Source organism: Dendronephthya gigantea, unplaced genomic scaffold (assembly GCF_004324835.1).
Source record: "Dendronephthya gigantea isolate DGI-Jeju-01 unplaced genomic scaffold, DenGig_1.0 000104F, whole genome shotgun sequence".
NCBI lineage: Eukaryota > Metazoa > Cnidaria > Anthozoa > Malacalcyonacea > Nephtheidae > Dendronephthya > Dendronephthya gigantea.
Genome location: NW_021163114.1, coordinates 4,910 through 22,834, shown reverse-complemented (window position 1 = coordinate 22,834; position 17,925 = coordinate 4,910). Strand labels below are relative to the sequence as shown.

The window sequence follows — 17,925 nt, the reverse complement described above, 5'->3', positions numbered from 1 at the left end:
ATCGAGACCTGATCACACAAATCCAACACGGTGGTAAAATCTTGCTGGAAACGATATCGAAAACAGGAAGAATAAACGGAACAGATTAGTGGTAAAGATTCACCGAACATGAGGTGTACACTAAGGGATAGAATGGATGCATTTGATAATGTGCCATCTCAATGCTGTCTTGCGACAGATTTGTTTTGCCGTAAAATTCCCGACAAGGAGAATCAATTGGTATATCAGTTCCTTGAAGACCTAAAGAAAATATGTAATTTTTAGAAGTAAATGATATACCAGACTGACGAGAAATACCGGGACGTCATGCATGAGGGGCCTCGAAAAAACGGAGATGTAAGGTAGGCGCCTATAAAGAGCGCACACATTTGACCTTCGCACACAGTACGAAAAAATAGACTTAAAAAACCGCCCATTTACAAAATGACTCATAGCCACTACCATTGAGCTCCAAATATCTGTTGTAGTATCTCTTCTGTTTTAGTCGCTTTGCTCTGGCGATTATCTCTATCTCCCCAATTTCGCTCCCGATGTTTATTCGGTCTCTTGAAATCAATATTTTAGTTTATTTCCCGTTGGTATGATGTATTGGGCGCGCGTGGTATCAGTATTTCCTATTGGTATGATGTTTTGGGCCAGGTATCAGTCTAGTTCCAGTTGGTATGATGTCTTGGGCGATGTATCAGTTTATTTCTCCGTTCGTATGACGTCTTGAGCGAGGTGTCAGTTTCTTTCTGCGTTGGTATGACGTTGGTATAATGTCTTGAGCGATGTATCAGTTTATTTCTCCGTTGGTATGATGTCTTGGGCGAGGTGTCAGTTTATTTCCCTGTTGGTATGATGTCTTGGGTGATGTATCAGTTTATTTCGCCGTTCGTATGATGTCTTGGGCGATTTATCATTTTTTTCTGCGTTGGTATGATGTCTTGGGCGAAGTGTCAGTTTATTACCCCGTTGGTATAATGTCTTGAGCGATGTATCAGTTTATTTCTCCGTTGGTATGATGTCTTGGGCGAGGTGTCAGTTTATTTCCCTGTTGGTATGACGTCTTGGGCGAGGTGTCAGTTTAGTTCTCCGTTGGTATGATATCTTTGGCGTCGTATCCGTTTATTTCTCGGTTGGTATGATGTCATAGGGATGTATCAGTTTAGTACTCCGTTCGTATGATGTCTTCGGTTATTTCCCCGTTGGTATGATGTCTTGGGTGATGTATCAGTTTATTTCTCCGTTCGTATGACGTCTTGAGCGAGGTGTCAGTTTCGTTGTCCGTTAGTATGATTTCTTAGGCGTGGTATCAGTTTATTTCTCGGTTGGTATGATGTCTTGGGCGATGTATCAGTTTAGTTCTCCGTTAGTACGATGTCTTGGGTTATTTGCCCGTTGGTATGATGTCTTGGGCGAGGTATCAGTTTATTTCCCCGTTGGTATGAAAGATAGATAGATAGATAGAAACTTTATTTTAGCAGGGTAGCCCAATCAGCTCAAAGGCTGGTATCCTTAGGGGCCCTGCATATAATAAAATAATTACAAAATTTAAGTTAATTACCTATCATTACATTATTATTAAAGAGATTGTTAAAACTATGTACATATGAGATACAAAAATGATTACAAAACAATATTACATTATAGCTTAAAAACAGTGATTTTGAATACAATGCTTAAAATTAGACAAACTTGTAGCATTCTTTATTTTGCTCGGAAGTGTATTATAAAGAAGTGTTCCAGAGAATCTAAAAGTTCTTTTGCCTAAACTAAGCTTTGGTTTTGGAAGATGCAGATCATTTTTTCTTCTAGTATTATATGTGTGGATACTATGATTTTTCACAAAGTATTTACTTAGATACGCTGGGACTAAATTATTTAGGCACTTGAAAACTAAGATACATTTGTGCCTACTTCTACGAGTGGCTAAATCCACCCAGTTCAAACTAGAAAACGTATTCTTAGAACTAGTCTGTTGTAATATTACGCGCGCTGCACGATTCTGCAGTCTTTGAAGATTTTGACAGCACCCAACAGATAACTCTGTCCAAATGACATCGGTGTAGTCGAAAACTGGCAACACCAGTGAGTTGTATACGCTCTTCGACGCCTCTAGTGTTAAACAGGGACGTATTCGCGATAGTAAACCTAGCCGTTTGGCAAACTCGTTACATACTACTTCAGTATGTTCCTTTCATGTTATGTGTTCATCAAGCAGTACCCCTAAATAACTAAATTTTGGGACTCTTTCAATGTCATGACCATGAAGCTGGACATTAAAGCCTGAAGTCTTGTCAAGTCGTGGTTTTGTTCCAAAGAGCATAACTTTCGTCTTTGTTTGATTTAGAACAAGCCTATTATCAGCCATCCACTGTGTTACTCGGTTTAGATCGTTTTGTAAGATGTTCATAATTTCATTGGTATTAGGACCAGTGTAGAATATGATCGTGTCATCAGCGTACGTACTTATTGAGCAATTTATTAGGCATTCCGGTAGGTCGTTGATGTATAGGACAAACAGCAGAGCCCCCAACACGGACCCTTGAGGAACATCATATTCTAAAACAAGGCTAGGGGATAGTTCGTTCGCATAGTTTACCTTCTGCGTTCGATTTGTGAGATAATTTTGAAGCCACTCTAAACTTCGACCTCTGATTCCATAGTGCTCTGCTTTATGAAGAAGACAGTCATGGTCAACGAGGTCGAATGCCTTCTTAAGATCTTTAAATATGGCACTGGTTAATTGCTGTTTGTCCATGTGTTCAAGTATATGATCGACAGGATAAATAACTGCAGTTTCAGTTGAGTGTTTTTTTCGAAAGCCAGATTGATACCTAGATAGCACGTTGTTTTCAGTGAGAAATACCACGAGCTGTACTTGCACTGAGCGTTCCATTATCTTAGAGATAAGAGCTTAAAAACAGGCGTGACTTTAGCTTCCTTCCATTCTGTTGGAATTTTTCCTGTCGACATTGTTAGATTTATAATATATGCAATCGGCTCTGCAGTTATAATGGCCCCATCCTTTAACATTCTCGCTGGAATTCCGTCAAGACCAGTTGCTTTAGTTGGTTTTAGTTTCGAGAGTTCTTGACTTACAAAGATTACGTCTTGGACGAGGTGTCAGTTTATTTCCCCGTTAGTTTAATTGTGGTCTTGGGCGTGGAATCAGTTTATTTCTCCCTTGGTATGATGTCTTGGGCGATGTATCAGTTTATTTCTCCGTTTGTATGACGTCTTGGGCGAGGAATCAGTTTAGCTTCCGTTGGTATGACGACTTTGGCGTGGTATTAGTTTAGTTCTCCGTTGATATGATATCTTGAGCTTAGTATCTGTTCATTTCCCGTTGTGGGCGTGGTAATGACGTATTAATTTGGTTGCTTGAACTTTTCCACTGTTTTCCCACTATTCCATTCCAGAATATTGTTAGTTTCAGAATAAGCAGGCCTTTTAGTGCAAAAAACAGTTTTTAGGTGCATAAATTTTTAAATGAGCATAAAACATTAAATATTCAAAGCCCTGCAACTTGGGTCTCTTGGTGTTGTAAATTACAGATGTTGACTGTGATTAGGAGAACCTATTCCAAATACATCCGTAATGTGTTGGCATTATTCGATCTCTATTCAAAACTAAAAAAAAGTAGTAAATGCACTTGTTTGTTTATAAATGTACTTTCGGTTTAAAATAGTAAATTAAAATAGCTGCGAACAGTGCGAAAGAACTCGCTTTGTAACATGTAAAATTTTCATAAAAATTGCTTTGTTTTAAAGTAGATATGAGCATTTTTATGAAGGCTGTGCAAACATTGTTAGAGTACTTTTGATCAGTACTGTATACGCCTTCAATATGCTTAGCTACTAATTCATCGTTTTCAAAAGATTTTACGGTATCCTCCTAAGGGACTCATTTGCTGACTGTTCAGTTTTTACGCTTACGTATGACTTTGACATACTTAAGTGAGATTTTATTATAATTACAAAGTACTATAGTTCCAGTGATAAAAGGAAAAGACATCTTTAGACTTGCGCAGCGTAACTACCATGGCCCCCAAAGAAACTCCACTTTCTGTTTGGGCTGTTAATGAGCAATCGCGCCTCGCGATAGGCTCACTGTATACTATTGACAAGCAATTGCAGCCGCAACGCTTGCAACTGGAGTTCTGGCTATTGGAAAATCGTGGAAAATCGCCTTTTTCTCGCCTTTTCATTTTAGAACTTAAGGTTATGTTCCCAAATGACTGATAAATTAAATTGACATGCGAACTAGCAAGTTGTTATGCAAAGTAGCTACGTACCTTCTTCACATGTGATTCCATCTCCTGTATAACTGTGATCACAGGTACAATTGAACCACCCAACGGTGTTCATACACGTTGCTCGACGGTCACAGTTGTGAATCCCAAGCGTGCATTCTTCAATATCTTCAAAGGTGATAAAAGTGAATATTAGACGACAAAGTTTAATAATTTACTGTATAGCTATATATAGCAGCATGAACACCTTTATGATTGATTATACAGTATTTGAATAACTTTCGTAACATTTGTAGTACGCGCGTGTTGATTGGTTGAGAAGGGTGTTTCTATACAGTTTAGTATAAATTTCGAGGTGACTATTGATTTTTCTGCATTATGATTGGTCAAAATTCACTGTCTGTGAGTTGATAAATTTGGACCATGCAAACAGGCCCTAATGTAACGAGAATTTGTAGTTGAATCGATTTATAATATTTGAACAAAATCTCTTTATTGAGTTATATTATAAAAGAAGTAGAAAACATTTTTTCTGTGTTTATATACAGATATAGAAACAATTCTGAGATAACACTTTCCAAAAAACTTCTTTCGTAAAAAAGGTTGAATTAAAACTCGCCCTTCGTGCTTGTTTTCCCACTGATTATTTCTCGTTCTCCCAAACTCCCACGCTTGTCTCTATATAACTCTTATAAACAAGGAAAATGTTTTCTCTTTATTAAATGTTTGTTATCTTCTTCAACAGTTTATACATGCTCAAGGCAAAAAAAACGTGTGCTTGTTCGGGGCGCATTTTTCTCGAGTTTTCAATTGTAGAACATTAGATTGTGCCTCTTTCCAAGCGACTGGTAAATTCACATGCGACCAAGCAAAGTTGTAATCAAAAGTATACGTACCTACACATACGATTCCATCTCCTGTATAACCTTGATCACAGGTACAATTGAACCACCCCGCGGTGTTTATACACGTTGCTTGATGGTCACAGTTGTGAATCCCAAGCGTGCATTCTTCAATATCTTCAAAGGTGACAAAAGTGAATATTCGACGACAAAGTTGCTTTTCACAATTTAATGATTTACTGTATAGCTATATATAGTAGCATGAACACCTTTATGATTGATTATATTTGAATAACTTTCGTAACATTTGTAGTATACGCGCGTGTCAATTGGTCGAGAAGAGTGTTTCTACACAGTTTAGTATAAATTTCGAGGTCACTATTGATTTTCCTGCATTATGATTGGTCAAAATTCACTGAGTTGATAAAATTGGACCGTGCAAACAGGCCCTAATGTAATGAGAATTTGTAGTTGAATCGATTTATAATATTTGTACAAAATCTTTTTATTGAGTTATATTATAAAAGAAGTAGAAAATATTTTTTCTGTGTTTATATACAGATATAGAAACACTTGCGAGATACCACTTTCTAAAAAACTTCTTTCGAAAAAAGGTTGAATTAAAACTCGCCCTACGTGCTTGTTTTCCCACTGATTTATTTCTCGTTCTCCCAAACTCCCACGCTTGTTTTTATACAACCGTATAGAAAAACGTAGAATGTTTTCTCTTTATTAATTGTTTGTTATCTTCTTCAAGTTCGTTAGCTTGTTCGTGGCGCATTTTTCTCGAGTTTTCAATTTTAGCACATTAAATTGTGCCTCTTTCCAAGCGACTGGTAAATTCACATGCGACCTAGCAAAGTTGTAATGGAAAGTATACGTACCTACACATGCGATTCCATCTCCTGTATAACCTGGATAGCAGATACAATTGAACGACCCGGCGGTGTTTATACACGTTGCTCGATCGTCACAGTTGTGAATCCCAATCGTGCATTCGTCAACATCTTTGAAGGTGTTGAAGAAATTATATTAATAGACCGATTTCGACGCTTTCTGGTGCAGGTGCTATAGCACTTATTTATACTGCCGTAGGTCTGCTTGTTCTTTAGATTAAAAATAATTTCATTGACTTATACCTCTTATAATAGTTCACAGTCTATTATCATCTTCAACAGATTATATACTCCGGCCTTTGGGAAATGACAGTGCTCCGTTTTCGCCTAAGCGATTGACCCAAATCGTCCAACAGGTATTCTTACTCGTTTATTAACAAACAATTGTAATAATGCGATGGAAAAAACATATCGGACTACCGTCCTTGTCCGTGCCGTTAACAACAATAGCACTATAGGTGTGTCCATGCAGCTTATATAGCTACAATAAATATTACAGTTACGCACAATAATTAGTATGAACTAATGAATAAATAATACGCTATTTACTTCACTAATAATACTGTCGACAGTCACATGCATGCTTACTTGCTGCTTCACTCGCCTTTCGATTTTATAACATTAAATTTCCTAAAAAACTGTCGAATTCAGACCATATGCAAGTGTCTTTTAAACATACATTCATGAATCTTATTTATACCATGCATGCAATGATGCAAATAATCCAACGTTATTACGTCACATGAGTCTAATGTCAAAAGTAAGCAAGCTATAGACACTGGTAGCTAAAGTTAAAGCCAAACTTTACTTTTCTAATGATAATAAATAAAAATTGCAACCATTATCATTCATCTTGAGTCCATGCTTCATAGTATTTTCATTTTTACATGTTTACAATTTCATTTCAAAAATGCTTTGTATGACATTAAAGATTTGAGATAAGAATGTGTAAAGTGTTGCGTTATTGTATTATTGTATTGTATTAATTACAAAGCACTAATCAAGCAAAATTTATCATATATTCGCTACTCATATGTGCCTTTTGAAAAAATATAGTGAAACGAGTTCTTAAATCTAACATACCTGTTGTAGGCAGAGTTGTGGTGTTGATTTCAATATGTTGACTATTTGGTGTTGGGGGATGTGTTGCAGAAATGTCCCCAGGCGAGACTGTTGCATTGAATAGAGGTATAGCAACCGTGTTTCCTGATGTTTGAGATTTAGTTGTTCTTGAAACTCGAATGGAGTTAAATGCAGATGGAGGATCAGGTATTGCGACTGCAATAAACCAACGTAAGATATGTTTTAATATTTTTCATGCTAGGAAAATGTAATTTTACACCTAAAGCATTCCTAAAGTGTCTCTTTAACTATTTATAAGCATATACATTCAGGAAACTGTTTTACCCCATACAAATAATCTGAATTATCCAAAATCGAGAGATATTCAACATCTGTGGCCAGAAGATCAGGACAAAATTAACAGTCTATTTCCGCCTAAATTTGCATATGGTGTCAAATTATATCCTCGCAAGTTTATAGTAAACTGTACAATGCAAAATAGATTAGTGGGTCGGTTATAATTTGGTTTCATTGCTTTTTTCTGAACAAGTTACTCCAAACATCTTGAAGATATTTTTCAAAGTTTTTTGGTCTGTATTCTTCCTGCTTTTCAAAACTAATGATTTATCACGTCTGTAACAATAAACTAAAAAATGCAGAGGTGACATATACCCATACAGAAAATATTTTACATTACCCATATAAATTTGAAAATATTGAATGATTCTCTGAAATTTCGCGGAACTCACGGATGCGCAGTGTAATTTATAATGCAGCAATTGAAAGATATTTGAACAAATATTGCAAATTATTTACGGCAAACTGTATGCTTAAATGAATCGATCTAATGTCATTATGTTAAGGAGCAAGCAAGATATGGACCAGTTAATGAGCTGAACTCTATTAAATATTTTACTTTCTTGATGATCATGAATAACAAGTACGATCGTCACTATTAGGGACCAGGAACTGCGTAACCGAGTTTAATTTCTGAACTGCATTGTATTTATAACAATAGGAGGAAGAGGACAATGTATTTCTAATCGTTTCCGTATAATTATTATTTGCTGCAAATATATCAACAATTGCTTGTAACTTGCTTCAAAGGTCAAAAGTAAAAATTCGAACTCCGTCAATCGATGCGGAATATTGCTTAGAATAATTGTGCCAAGTTTCATTCCGATCAAACAAGTAATGATAGAGCCTTAGGGTTTTTTTAAAGAGCGTCGCCTCCTAACAACAACAAGAAGAAGATTAGCAGCGGTTAGGGACCAGTCCCTGGTCCAAAAATTGCTCCATAATCATGCAAATCAAAAGATTGCCCAATTATCATGTATTTTTATTTTTGCATGTTTGCAATAAATGCTTTTTTGTCGCATATATATAAATGATTTGATAAATAGCAAATGTAATGTAAGCAATAATTTTCCTCGGATGAAAGTAGACCGTTTACTATCCGGCAACTGTGCATATGGTGGTACGGGTGATTATACTCCTCGTGTTTGATGAATAAATATCTGCTCAGTTTATAAATGGCCAAGGGGGTTAATTATATTTCATTTGCAACTCAAATGTACCTTATTGGTCGAAAATATAGGTCTAACGCGTTCTAACATACCTGTTGTAGGCAGTATTGAAAGATTTGGTGGTAACCAAGGTCTGGTTGTGGTGCTTATTTCTATATGTTGATTACTTGGCGTCACGGGAAGTGTTGGAAAAACACCGCCAGGCGAGACTGTTTGATTAAATCCGGGTGTAATAGTTGAACTTGAAACTCGATGGAATGAAATGGAGATGGAAAATCTGTTAAAATAAGTCAAAATATGATACTTTTTTATGCTAGAAACAATAAGCTGTCTTATATAACACCTATAAGTATTATGTGTCATTTGTATTTTGAAATCAACAATTATTCTTGCCCATCACGCAAACAATTGCAACGACCGTCGCTGCTGTTAAAATTCATTTGGGAAGTTTACCCCTGCTTATATATTCGAATTCCTTTTCCCACTGATTTATTTTGAAGGCACTTTTCAGTACAGTATACGAAGATGTAATTCCCTAGGATAGTAACCTAAGCCAAAACTGGCCCATGAATATGACTCCCATTACAATACTTTACTCGTTTGGGAAAACACTGACTCGATCCTGCATGTAATCTAAAAGCACACTCTTAATAAGCTTAATAGTGACTCCCTTGCTTTTATTCCACTCAAATAAGCTATGCATATGAGCTACATTTTTGGGGGCAGCCAAATTAAAATTATGAAAAAACGTATTTGGTAACATAGGCTTACAAATTTTATTTCACATAACACTACCTCCACTTAGTTTTTAAAACTACACCCGGACAGTGTTTTTAAATGAATGCCACTATCAGCAGTATGAAATGATATGGTAACCTTATTAAATAACATTGCCAACTGTATAGGTTTCTCTTAATTCAAGAATTAAAAAGTGTCTTTGATCCTTTATGGTGTAATAATGCACCGGATAGGGGAATGATGAAACTTCTGACATACGATAAGAGTTGTGTATTTCTTTTATACAACCTGCTCCAGATCATTCCTAACTAGTCACTTGCACAAGTATCTTTATCGTGGCAAACATCTCTATAATTTCCGTCCTTATCAGACACCCTGTGGCTGTGACGTATATACAATAATAAACGAGTTTGGCAGGATATTTACCTCAAAATTGGCTGAAATCTGTTTGATTACAAGCACTAACCAAAAGAAAGACCGATTTTACACAACTTAATTTTATTTGACAATCACTTTGCCAATGTACTTTGTCTGTGTGGAGGGTAGATGGTAATTCGCATAAGATTGAAGTTTCTTATGGCATAATTTATATCTATGCACGTAGACACTTTTTTCACTGCTAACCCGTCGTGATTCTTTTATTGAGACTTCCGTTTTTGACGTAATGAATTAGAAATATGTAGCTTTAAAGTTATAGTCTGATGATGACTTTGAAATAGAATCGAAACCTTGCTGTATGATTTCGCACATGCCATGCAGTCTAGCGTTTGGTTTTAACGTATTCATTCATCAGTGTGACCATGCATACGTGTATATGCAAATTTTAACCAGGATGATCAAATCTAGTTAGACTGCCCCCTCCAGGTATAAATTTTGTCAGTAATTATATAAATCAGGTGGGGCTGTACATGGGAATCCGATCAGATCTTGGTAGTTAATAAAAATTACAAGATCGGGTTGCATTAATACATATTTTATACACACACAAAATTACGAACCTGCTGCTGATATATTATGCATGGGTGTAGCCGTAACACCATCCATTGAACCCAAAAATTTGGAACTTACAATATCGACTAATGATAGGAAAGAAATATCAGAAGTTGTTGTTTTCAATAAAGTCGGTGTTGGTGTGGATATCCTTTGTAAAACGCTCGTATTCATAGACTGACTTTTGGTATCGCACATTATCCCAAACATAACACAAAAACATACATATACTTTTGCCATTGTGGTGGTACTTGCCAGCTTCTTGGTTTATTCTCTCTTGACCAGGCGCTTTGTATTATATATACATTATCAACATCCGTTCGTGATAGATCCACCCGCGCGTTAATTACTAAAAAATAACAGGAAGTTCAAGTTTGAACCGTTATATAAATATAGAATTCCCAATGAATGTACACTAAAACATTGTTTTAGATTTACTTCGGCAATTGTTTTCAACGCCACACAATTTACTATAAACAATATACATAAACGAATGTCTTTACAGCGTTTAAAAATACGAATATGAAATTGTTAACCGCATTATTGTTTCTCATATATATATATATATATATATATATATATATATATATATATATATATATATATATATATATATATATATATATAATTGTTCATACTTTTTATATGCATCCGTTCGACAGGACAACGCGGTGGCTAATTACACGCTGTGTACACAGCAGATTATTCTTTTCAAATTGATTGTTTTTACGGTCAGTGAATTGCCAAAGCTGCATGGCAACCGCACTATACAGTACGCAACTCGCAAGGAATGTGAATTCCTTACCCTTGATTCAGTATTTTTACATGCAAATCTAGCCGTAAAAATGGGTTTTCAGTTCAATTACACACACAACACGAATAATAATATATTCTTTTTTCGTCGTATTGCTGCAATGTCGCAGATTGACCCTGGAGTAGTTTGAATCATAATAATAAAGTCCACGACAACAGACGAAACAACTTTTCGTTTGAGAGATGAAAGTTCGTTTTCGGTATTTTTGAACTTTTGAAATGAATTGCAAGCTGTCTACATATCGTCAAAGAAGTTGAAAGAACGGTGAAAATGTGGCATTCGAAAGTGAAGGATTCACACCACCGCAATAACAAATAACGCTGTGACAGAACGCCGAGATCAATTTGGTTTTTACTTGCGACGAACGCTCTTTCAGTAGTATATTAGAGTAAATTAGACTGATAAGAGTTTTTTTTGGAAACTGCTGTTTTAGCTTACTAAACTGTTTTAGCCCGCAAACTAGCTTACGCAATCTTATTCCTTCCTGCTGCTTTCGAAGCGGCATCGACCTGCATTACAGGATTTTGATTAAGCAAATAGTCCTGTGCATAATTCGATACATGAACTAGAAAAATACGGAATAATTTTAGCGTATTGTCTCATCTTTCATGTATTAATCAGTGTATCTTGATCAACTCTCACTACACAATAACCCGTGAATAAACTAATATGAAAGTATCATTCAACTGAAACCCTTTTTCAGCCGATAACTTTAGCAAATATGGAATAAAAAGTTATTCTAAATAAAGAGTGTATGAAAAAAGGCATCAAAGCTTTTATTAAACCTGTGTATTAGGAATCAAATCTGACTCAGCTTCAGCAGTTATATGCAGGAAATCATATATAACATTATTATGATAATAATGTGCATATTTCTGATGCCTGCATGCAACGCTATTATATGATGATACTATTTTATATCGTGATATAAAAGGAGAACCAAAACATATTCAAAAGTATATCAATACTCTTCGCTGGTGCTCACTTGTGCCAGCATGTATACAAATTTGGATACTTAAGCGCGTACCACGGTTTTTGGGCAAAGCGGGAAACGTTAAGTCAAGATAGATCAATTAATCTTTCCGTAATATGTAGAACTCAGTGATTTCAACATGCTACATTTTCAATATGAATTGATAAACTTTGATGAAAGACTTGTACAGTCACTGGACTAGACTCTTTACCAAATATACCTTTCATTGAGTGAAATTATTCAATTCTGATTAGTTTCGATCAGAATCAGATCAGATTCGTTTGGTTGATTGCATAATAGCCTAGTGCTTGAATGTTAGCATGTACTGATAAGCATTGATTTCCCTCATATTAATTCACACTTCGGTTTATGTCTGATAAACAGGGGCGACATTAGTTTTCAGCTAACTATATATATTATACATTAATTTTGATATATACACCTCAGTCTTTGCATTATCAGTATTTAAGACGCACAGATACGGAAGGGACTAGACTGAGTTCCGAAATATCAACTACTCGAACCGTCTTGACCTTGACTCGCAAACCAAAGGTCGCTGGTTCGATTCCCACCGTAGTCAAGCTAATTTTTCAGCTTGCCCGGTTGGTGAATCAGAGTAGAAACATCACATATATACATTTGATATATACACCTGAGTCTTTGCATTATCACTATCAATTTAAGACGCCCAGATATGGAAGGCACTAGACCGAGTTCCGAAATATCAGCTACTCGAACCGTCTTGACCTTGTACCTCAGTTGTATGTATATATATATATATATATTATATATATATATATATATATAATATATATATATATATATATATATATATATATATATATTATATATGGCAAGCGCTTGTTTTGGTTAATTCTGCAATTTGATTGGCTGCTGACAGGTCCGGATTTCCCCGTATTGCCCGAGGGCAATACGCAATTCTTATTGCCCTGTGAAAACAAGGCAAAACTCACGGCAAAAACTGACTAAATTTAAACTGAAAAACAGATTAAATTCTTAAACGGAAAATAATGAATTTGAAATAAAAAAAATAAATTTCTATTTTACAAAATAGAGCGTTTTTTTTTCACTTTAGGCCGATGTTTTGGTGTCGTGTGCACGGATGAGATTGATCATTAAAATTACAATGTCTGCATGAATTATGCCATATAATAAAAAACTTACTAACTTCGACTGTTCGGTCTGTACGGTAAAATATCAAACCTCGGTCTTGGTGTATTGACCTCGCTATCGCTCGGTCAATACAGCACGACCTCGGTTTGATATTTTACCGTACAGACCTCACTCTCAGTCAGTAAGTTCTTAATATACACCCATTTGCAAAACGTTGGCCGCAGATAGATAGATAGATAGATACTCGAAATCTAATTAGAATTGCATATGTTGTGTAATATGATTGAAATCCCATGCAAACTTAGCCATATGCATTTCTAATTAGACTTCGAGTATATCAATCTATCTGCGGCCAACGTTTTTGCAAATGGGTGTATATATATATATATATATATATATATATATATATATATATATATATATATATATATATATATATATATATATATATAATTAACAATTAGTCGCCGAAGGCGAGGTGAGATAGATATAGATATAGATATAACTCAGATATAGATATAACGTCATGGCGGATGGACACAGTGTTCATAACTCCGAGTCTACAAATAAAAATCTCATTGATGCCTTTGATTTCCTCAATATAAATAAGTATATAACATCGGATAGCATTTCTTACGATGGTAAGCGAATTAAATGGCAGGATAGCTACGAATCCTTGCAAGATTTTGTGGCGAATGCCTTCGGTCAACAAGGCAAGTGGCGGCGGTCAGGAGGCGTTTCAAAGTGTTTTGATGCCCATAGCACAGATCTATCTATGACATGGTATCCCGGAAAGTTAAATACCTTAACTTTCAAAGGAACAGTTGGAGAAACAGCAAAAGCCTGTTTGATCGACCTATTGACGCCACCTAAAGATATGCCGGAAAATGCTTTTAAAAGTATTGACCATCATGATAACAACTGTGAGTATTTAGAAAATATAATGTTGGAGATTGAAATTCTGAATAGCAAGGTCGACTCAATGCAGGCCCTAAACGATTCCCGTGGTGATCCCCCATCAATCATAGTATCTAAACTGTCTAAAGAAGTAGCTTGCCTACATATTGATCTTGAGGGAGAAAAGGCAAAGAACAGTGCTTTAGAGCATGAGGTAAACCGTCTCAAAGATGAGATTTTGTTAATTAAATCATATCTAAAGGGAACAGCGAACATAGAGAACAATACAGATTTAAGTCCTGTCGGATTAGCCTCAGTTAATGGCAAAAGTAAACTACCCAATGGTCTGGGTCACGAATCGGTGTTTGAATATCAAAACCATAACCGTATAACGAGAGGCTTAACAGCTGCTAATGATTCAGTCATCATTGTTACTGATGTCGAACAAAATGATCCAACTGCAGGTCATCTCCCTAATGGAAATAAAAGCCACCATTGTCTTAGTCCAAATCTTGATCAACTAAATGCAAATCAACTAGATGCAAATGATTCACTAAGACAACAGGTTTATCATTACCGCGCCAAACAACACAAAGCATTCCTCCAAAAACACGATTGTGAAAGCGAATTGCGCAAGATGCCTTTCCCTGCAAGACCTAGGCGTTGTGGCTCTATACCTAGAATTCAAGACTCAAATCACCCCTCTATAACTGATCGACATCTAGTCAGAAAGATCCAACTAAAAGATCCAACTGCCGGTCATCTCCCAAATGCAAATAAAAGCCACCGGTGTCTTAGTCCAAATCTAGATAGTTAAATGGAAATGAACAAAATGCAAATGACTCTCTAACGCAACAGGTTCATCATTACCGTGCTAAACAACACAAAGCATTCCATCAAAAGCAAGACTGCGAAAGCGAATTGTGCAAGAAGCCTTTCCCTGCAAGACCCAGGCACTGCAGCTCTATACCTGGAATTCAAGACGCAAATCACCCCCCTATAACCCATCGACACCTAGTCAGAAATCGTGATCAAAATTTTTATTAAAAGCGTCCAGGAGAAACCACCGTCCAAGGAGAAACTACCGTCCAAGGCCGCCTCGGAATCCAACAAGGGTCCATTTCTGGCAGCCGCCAACGCTTATAAAGCCCCTGATAAAGTTCAACTCGAGTCTTCAAATAGACCCCATAGAACAAATGAAGTCGTGGAAGGAATACCTCCACTATGTTCATCGAGCAACACGGAACAATATCAGCCAGCAGAGATGAGAATACCTACTAGGATTACTTACAGAAAAAACAAACGGCGGGAGCGCATCTGGGTTCCCAATTTTAGATTATTAATCCCATTGAAGACTCCTGTTACGATCCCACGCTTTCCCAAGATTTGGTTTAGTAATGTTAGGTCGATGGTCAACAAGTTAGACGAAGTTTCTGCATCAATTTCTATCGAACTGTGTGACGTTGCCGTAATTACTGAAACATGGTTAAATCCACAAATAACTAATGAGTCTATACGTATTCCTGGTTATGTATCTTGCCGACGTGATAGAACGTAACCAGCGCGGTGGTGGTCTTTGTTCCTATTTTAACTCAAACCTTAATTTTACTGAATTAACTGACCTAGGCGATCCAGAAATTGAGAGTCAATGGTTTTTAATCAAAATGGATCGATTACCACGAGGAATAAACTCCATTATCCTGGGAACAGTTTATCACCCCCCCCAAAGCGATGACCACGCGCTTCGAACGCATATCTTCAAATGTTTAGATTCCTCACTGGCCAACTATCCTAATTCCGCTGTCTTGGTTCTCGGAGATTTTAACCAATTTAAGCCAGGAAATCTGTGCAATTCCTTTAGATTGAAAACTCTGGTCACTAAGCCTACCAGGGGAAGTAATGTCCTTGATCAAGCATTCTCAACTCTATCGGCTTACTACGATGCTACCATCCTGCCACCTATTGGCCAATCTGATCATTCCAGTATATTACTTCAACCCACTTCACCACATGCTCCAAGCTTACCCACCACACGACTCCTAATGCGTGATTATCGTGTTTCCAACAAACGAAATTTGATATCCTGCCTGGACTCGGTCAATTGGACACCGCTCATTAGGCGAAATTCATGTGACGATCAACTGGATTTGTTCCAGTCCGTGGTTCATGGTGCTTTGAATTCATGTATTCCCATGCGTACTGTTAAACTCCATCCCAATGATAAACCATGGATTACTCCTGCTATTGAAGAATCCATTAACAAACGTCAACAAGCTTGGTTGAATAATGACCTTCCCAAATTTAATGTTTATCGCAATAAAGTGATAAAACTCTGTAAAAGTGCACGTCGAAAATTCTATTATGACAAAATCAATCACATGCACGAGAGCAATCCAAAAAAGTGGTGGGACGGTATTAAACCGTTGTCAGGAATGTCCAACCCCCCTCCGTTTAATAGTCTAGCCATAAACGGCACCGTCTTGAGAGACTTTGAACTTGCCACCGTCATTAATGAATCCTTCTGCAGTGCTGCTGCTGATATACCGCATTTAAATTTCACTCCAGTACCCGTTTCCAATGTTCCTGATAGATACGTCATTACGCGTGATGCTGTTGAACTTGCATTGGCAGGTGTTAACGATCGTAAGTCTGTAGGACCTGATGAGATCCCCAATTGGATCCTGAAAACATGTGCCGCAAATATTAGCTACCCTGTATGCTCCATGTTTAACTCTTCCATTAGAGAAGGTCGTGTACCTGATCTGTGGAAATGCGCGGATGTTCTCCCTTTAAGCAAGATCCCTACACCGAAATCTATTGATACGGACCTTAGACCTATATCCCTCATGGCAGTACTGAGCAAGATCCTTGAGTCTTTCGTGTTCAATTGGCTTGCACCCATTGTTATGCCATTCATTGATCCCCTCCAGTTTGGCTGTGTGAAAAAGTCCTCAACGACTCACGCCCTCGTGCACCTAATCCACCATTGGCTTTCGGCCCTGGAAACACCTAATACCATTATTCGATCCTGCTTTATTGATTTTTCCAAAGCGTTTGATCGAATTGACCATAACATTCTAATGCGCAAATTACAACTCCTCAACGTTCCACCCGTGTTATTAAATGGTGTTCAAGTTTCCTTCAAGGCAGACAACAGCGCGTTAAATTAAAATCTTGTAAATCTGATTGGAAAGAAATCAATGCTGGAGTTCCGCAAGGCACAAAATTGGGGCCTTTGTTCTTTCTTATAATGGTCAATGATCTATCCAGTGAACTACCACTGTACAAGTACGTTGATGATTGTGCTATTTCTGAAGTTGTTAGAGTATGTGAACCGGATTTTCCAAAATTACAGCAAGAACTCGATAAGGTGTCTCAGTGGTCGAATGTGAACAACATGAAATTAAACGTAAAAAAAACTAAAGATTTCACCGTGTCCTTCTTGATCAATCAACCCCCGGCACAACCCTTGCTTGTCAATAACCTACCTCTGGAGGCTGTGAACTCTATCAAACTCCTGGGAGTAAATTTAACCTCCGACTCAAGTGGACCACACACATCAGGCACATATCCTCTAAAGCAAGCAAACGCCTGTATGCCTTAAGGCTATTAAGAAGAAATGGTGTCCAACCTAGTGATCTTAAGCGGTATATTGTAGTTTCATCAGACCTGTCCTGGAATATGCATGTCCAGTTTGGCATACCTCACTACCTAATTTCCTCACCGTTGAATTGGAACATATTCAGCAACGTGCGTTCAAAATTATTTTTCCCCATTTGTCCTACACCGAAAGCCTTAAAGACCTGAATTTACCTA

General features: G+C 37.0%; 2 protein-coding genes across 2 annotated transcripts; one reads left to right on the top strand and one right to left on the bottom strand.

Annotated features, from left to right (window-relative positions):
* Window positions 1–85: 85 nt before the first annotated feature.
* On the bottom strand, window positions 86–9,003 carry LOC114534657 (CD97 antigen-like). Its single transcript, XM_028556130.1, has 7 exons — window positions 8,957–9,003; window positions 8,656–8,840; window positions 7,059–7,253; window positions 5,964–6,086; window positions 5,134–5,256; window positions 4,280–4,405; window positions 86–240 (listed from the first exon to the last, which is right to left on the bottom strand). The coding sequence occupies exons 1-7, from the start codon at window positions 9,001–9,003 to the stop codon at window positions 86–88; spliced, it is 954 nt and encodes a 317-aa protein (XP_028411931.1).
* Window positions 9,004–15,638: 6,635 nt separating this feature from the next.
* Window positions 15,639–17,279, top strand: LOC114534656. The gene has a single exon (XM_028556129.1). It carries the CDS (start codon window positions 15,639–15,641, stop codon window positions 17,277–17,279), a length of 1,641 nt encoding a protein of 546 aa, XP_028411930.1.
* Window positions 17,280–17,925: the final 646 nt, after the last annotated feature.

Coding starts and splice junctions, on each gene's coding strand:
- LOC114534657 (XM_028556130.1), bottom strand. CDS start 9,003: ATGAATTTTAACAGCAGCGACGGTCGTTGCAATTGTTTGCGTGATGG. Junction 8,841..8,956: donor TGCAATTGTTTGCGTGATGG/GCAAGAATAATT, acceptor TTATTTTAACAG/ATTTTCCATCTCCATTTCAT. Junction 241..4,279: donor TGGAATCACATGTGAAGAAG/GTACGTAGCTAC, acceptor TATTTTCTTTAG/GTCTTCAAGGAACTGATATA.
- LOC114534656 (XM_028556129.1), top strand. CDS start 15,639: ATGTATCTTGCCGACGTGATAGAACGTAACCAGCGCGGTGGTGGTCTT.